General features: G+C 44.2%; 1 protein-coding gene across 1 annotated transcript; it reads right to left on the reverse strand.

Moving 5' to 3' along the window:
- Positions 1 to 384: 384 nt before the first annotated feature.
- Positions 385 to 4,050, reverse strand: LOC101787814 (melanoma-associated antigen B4-like). The gene is made up of 3 exons (XM_005002200.2): positions 3,965 to 4,050; positions 1,442 to 1,894; positions 385 to 1,036 (listed from the first exon to the last, which is right to left on the reverse strand). Exons 1-3 carry the CDS (start codon positions 4,048 to 4,050, stop codon positions 385 to 387), a joined length of 1,191 nt encoding a protein of 396 aa, XP_005002257.2.
- Positions 4,051 to 4,629: the final 579 nt, after the last annotated feature.

Genomic DNA, 4,629 nt, shown 5'->3' on the forward strand with positions numbered 1-4,629 from the left:
GTCAGAAAAGAAGTTCAACAAGTTGTTTATAAGCTGGCAGAACTAGTGCTTGAAAATTCTAATAGCAGAGACTGGGGTTTCATCATGTTAGAACTAGGACATCTCTACAAACCTTTCCAACAACCACACAATCTACTAGTATTTACTAAATTACACTCAATAAACATGAAGCTTAGTTGATAAAGATTTAAACAGGACTTCCAGGAATGCACTAAGAAAAAGTTTAAGACATTGAATTATCTGAAGCATCAAGAAAAGTAAAAAAAATGAATATGCCATAAAAGCTTTCTCCATTTTATCACCCACTACTGTGGGATTCTTTAACTCCTGCAAGAAAATTCCCTATAATAAAGCCTATTTTCGTAAACTGGGTGATCTGAAGCCTCAAACATTTATGGACTTGGCAGGAGCAACAGGATGCATGGCTGGGGCAAATACCCTTGGTTTGCCAGTAGAGACGCGCTTGGCAGAAAGCGAGGCTTGGAATTGTTCTATGTCCTCTCTTTCAAGATCTTCATTAAGATATGAGAAGTAGGAAGGACAGAGCCTATTGATCTTGATTAAAAACTGCATGATTTTCTCCTTGCTGATCTCAGCGTGCGCTTGGGGGCCCCACAGGAACTCGCGGCGTGGAAGAAGACAGCCGGGCACCTGCCGGTACTCCAGGTATTTCAGTCTCACAAAATCGTGGGTGAGAAGCCTATTGGCATTTCCAAAAAAGATGTGCTTCTTGCCGGGATACACGTGCAACCTATTCAGGAATTTCCAGATGTCTACCTCAGAAGTGCGGTGGCCTTTCATGAGGATCAGAGCAAGGGTTTGCATCAGCAGCCTGGTCTTGGGGCAGCGCCTGCCAGGACGAATCCTCCCATTGTTGGGGAGGCTCAGCATGCTGAAAAGGTTGTAGGAGTGACGGGTGGACTCCACTTCTCTCACTTCAACTGCGAAGACCGCCTCCAGCTGTTTTTGGACACTCTTGAAAATGCGAGGAAATTCATCTCTGTACTTTCTGTGGACCGACGACAGCATCTCTAACCTGTAAAAGCCTCAAGAAACATAAAACATAATTAAGAAAAACTTTATTCTTTCTTCACAGAACAAGTAAAAACTACATATAAAACACTGGAATATTTTTTTAATCAGAGAATAAAAACACTAAGACAATTCAAGAATGTATTACGTTTCAGATTTTTCCTCCACTGTGTTACTCTGCAGAGAGTGGGGTTCTTCAACATTTTTAAGAAAATTCACTATAGTAATACTCTTTTCTAAACACAAAACATGAGGAATAAATCTGTTTTTAAGTTTCTCTGGCGACAGTGTTTTATCATAGTTGACTGAATAGACTTATAGGAATAGGCTGCACAATCCTTTAAAGTTAAAGGACTGCTTCAAATGAAATCTCTTGAATATGAACCACCCCAATGCCTCTATTGGGCACCGAGGTTCATCAGACAAACAGTCAGGGCAGTGAGTGGCCTCACAAAGGCACTCCTCATACTTACAACTGGAACCATGGCGAGAACTGACAACAGAGCCATCTGTAGAGTGACCACCAGCAGATGGTGATCTCCTACCAGTTGTCAGGGGAGGGCTAAAGGAAGCAGCACTCCATGGGCTCTTGGAAAAAGAAGACTCCTTTTCCTCTTCTTGTTCTTCTCCTCCCATAGCTGCTGCAGATACAGCTGCTTCTGCTCCTGCTGCTTCTGCTTTTGTTGCTGGAACTCGTGTTGCTGTTTCTGCTGCTGCTGCAGCTGCGGCTTCTACTTCTGCTGCTGCTGCTTCTGCTGTGGGTGCTACTGCTTCCTGTGCCACCTCACTACCCTGTCTGTCACCTCTCCCCTGTGAACGTTTATCGCGGCGTTTGCTCTTGTGACCACGAGGCATGATGAATCTGGTTATGTACAAGAGGGAGGAGCGTGGGGAGGATGAATTTGCTGCAGGCACCTGGAGGAGGGAAATGAGATTGTGTGATCAATTTCAGCAGAGATCTCTCTTAGGCTTTAACCCAGGCTGCTTCTACAGGTTGCTGTGAGAATGGTGCACTAGGAACAGTGGACCTGCTTTAGGAAGTGTGTCCTTTTACTGGGAGACAGAGTGGGCCATAGGCCACACCATGATGTCCCTTTAACTGTTGTCCTGGAGTGATAAAAGGATCATACACTGAAGTCCTGTGTTCGTGGCTCTGGGTCCTCTTCATTTGCTAATGCACCTATCACTGAATTCATAGATGTCCAGTACAACTCACTTTTGCATCTCAGAATCTGACTTCTCAACCCCAAAAATTAACATTCTGTATCCCACATCCAGAGCGCAAGTGTGAAAAGGATTCTATGGCAATCATCATGTGATGGGCTGTGCCCCACTGAGTGTTATGCGGGGCTGGCCCTTTGTCTCATGGGCTTCTAAGGTACACGCTTCTCATCCAAAGAAATCTCCTGACCTCCAGGGACTGCCTGTTACTCTCTCTGCTACATGATAATCAAATCCTCACACCAAATATGCTCATGATTCTTAGATTTCCTATGATGCATGGACAAAGAGACGCAGCCTGACATCCTTTTGTTGTGCATGGAATGCTCAGTGTATGGATCAGGCTTCCATTCCCTGATGCCCACTCAATTATGTTCCTTCTGTGTATAAAAATAGATGATTTTGTTTTGAATATTTTCTTCCCAAATCAAACTATCCATTGAATAATACATTTTATTTATTCATTCAGCTTTTCAAATTAGGAGACACTGTACACTGTTTATATATATATATTGGTCTGATTTATTTCACTTATGAGTATGATCTCTACTTGCATCCATTTAGCTACAAAACTCTGACGTTCATCAATTTTATTGCTGAATAGTGCTGCATTATATTAAGCAACCACGACTTTTTTATGCATCAATGATCTGAGGAGCATTTGTGTTGTTTCCAAGATTTAACTATTATGAAACAGAACCTATCATAAAGAGTTAAAGATGAAAGTATTAATGAGAAAAGGGATCTCTTTTTCTGTCCCATTATGTACATGTAATATTATAATATACAGTATATAAATATATAATATTCTATACACATTGATATATATGTTTATATATATATATATATACATGTACAAAATGCTTAAGTGCTTAAGATAATTACACTGGAACTACCTCTATGAGGGTCATTGAAAAGAAAGGTTTGAGCTAACATTGTTTGGAGAAGGTTTAATGTCTATATCTTGTAACTTGATTAACTACTCTGATAATACCAATAAACCATCCATAATTATTGTTAACTATCCTATTATCTTGGCTGCAAATTTTATTTTCCTTTTTGTTTCTTTTAAAAAAATTCCAAAGTGCGTTTATAAATAATGGAGTACTACACTCTCATAAAAAAGAGTAACTTGACACATTTTTAGGTAAATGGGTACAGCTTCAGCGCATATTTTTAAGTGAAATAAATCTCACATTCACTTTTAAATGTATAAAAATACATCAATGATTTTATAGTACCTGCTTGTCTTTTTCTACAGATTTCAGGGTACTTTCTTTTATTTCTAGGAATATACAGAAAAGCTTCTACTGTGGACCTTAGGCCTTGGCATTTAGACAACATCCATCCCCACTATTAGCAACACCCCCTATCCCATATTCATGGAGGAAACTAGTGAGAGTCACAAGCCTATGCCTCATCCCAGGTTGCCAACTGTCCTGGGTTTCCTCATCCTTATATGGGGTGCTCAGGGTGACCCCTGAATAGCTGGAAAACTCCCTCATGCTGACTTGACGCTCCTCCCCTTAGCCTGAGACCCCCACGGCCCTGTTACCCTCCTTGTGGAAAACAGTCTGATGGTCCCACGAGAGTCTCCTAGAACTGACCACTGGAAAAGCTATGCCATCAGTCTTGTTGGAGCCGCGATCCCCTGAACACTGCCTGGATGGACGATCATCCCTGCTATGTTGACCCCGGCCCTGGCCCTCACTGCGAGGATTTCTGCTTTCGAATCACACGAGACCTCAGCTCACACGTGGCGCCCTCCATTTTGACTGCGCACTTCTCCGACGCCATATAGTCTTCTTGAAGGGCCCCTAAGCCCAGGATACACAGACTCCGGAGTTAGCAGGGCCTCCTTTCCTCCCCTGCACTAGAATACCCACTACTCTTCACCAAGAGGGTCCCCAGACCTCAGCCTGTCTCAGGCAACCTGTGCTCTTGGGCGCCCCCCCCCAACAGCCCCGATAACACGCGGTGGCTTTGTGAGGCGGGGCCCACACCCCCTTCCCAAGCCCGTGTTTCTCCCTCTCAGGACAGGTTCTCACCTCCTCAACCACAGCCTGGGTCCTTTCGCTGACTTTCGCTGGGATGGCAGCAGTGGGCGAGGCCCCTCACTTGCCAAGTTCGGCAAAAGGGAAAGATCGCTAGCGCCTCCCCTGTTTAAGAATCTGTGGAGGCTGACTGCAAGGACAGCCCCTCTGGTGCCCCCTCTTTTCGGGAGTGGAGAGCCGCCTCAGTCTCACCGCTGATTGGTCAGGGGCCCTGGCTCAGAGCTGCTGCTCCCTCCCCACGCCACGCCTCCTTATGGGGCGGACCCACGCTGAAGAGACCCTCCTCGCAGAGTTAGAGTTCCTTGCTGACCTGGTGTTAGGG

The sequence above is a fragment of the Cavia porcellus genome, unplaced genomic scaffold, assembly GCF_034190915.1.
Source record: "Cavia porcellus strain 051 isolate PalLab524CR breed Dunkin Hartley unplaced genomic scaffold, mCavPor4.1 scaffold_33, whole genome shotgun sequence".
NCBI lineage: Eukaryota > Metazoa > Chordata > Mammalia > Rodentia > Caviidae > Cavia > Cavia porcellus.

Bases quoted from the DNA above. Each gene is read 5' to 3' on its own strand.
- LOC101787814 (XM_005002200.2), bottom strand. From the start codon at position 4,050: ATGGCGTCGGAGAAGTGCGCAGTCAAAATGGAGGGCGCCACGTGTGAG. The intron at 1,895-3,964 runs GTGAGGGCCAGG...GTACATAACCAG, and splicing joins CGAAAGCAGAAATCCTCGCA to ATTCATCATGCCTCGTGGTC. The intron at 1,037-1,441 runs GTGCCCAATAGA...AGGCTTTTACAG, and splicing joins TGTTTGTCTGATGAACCTCG to GTTAGAGATGCTGTCGTCGG.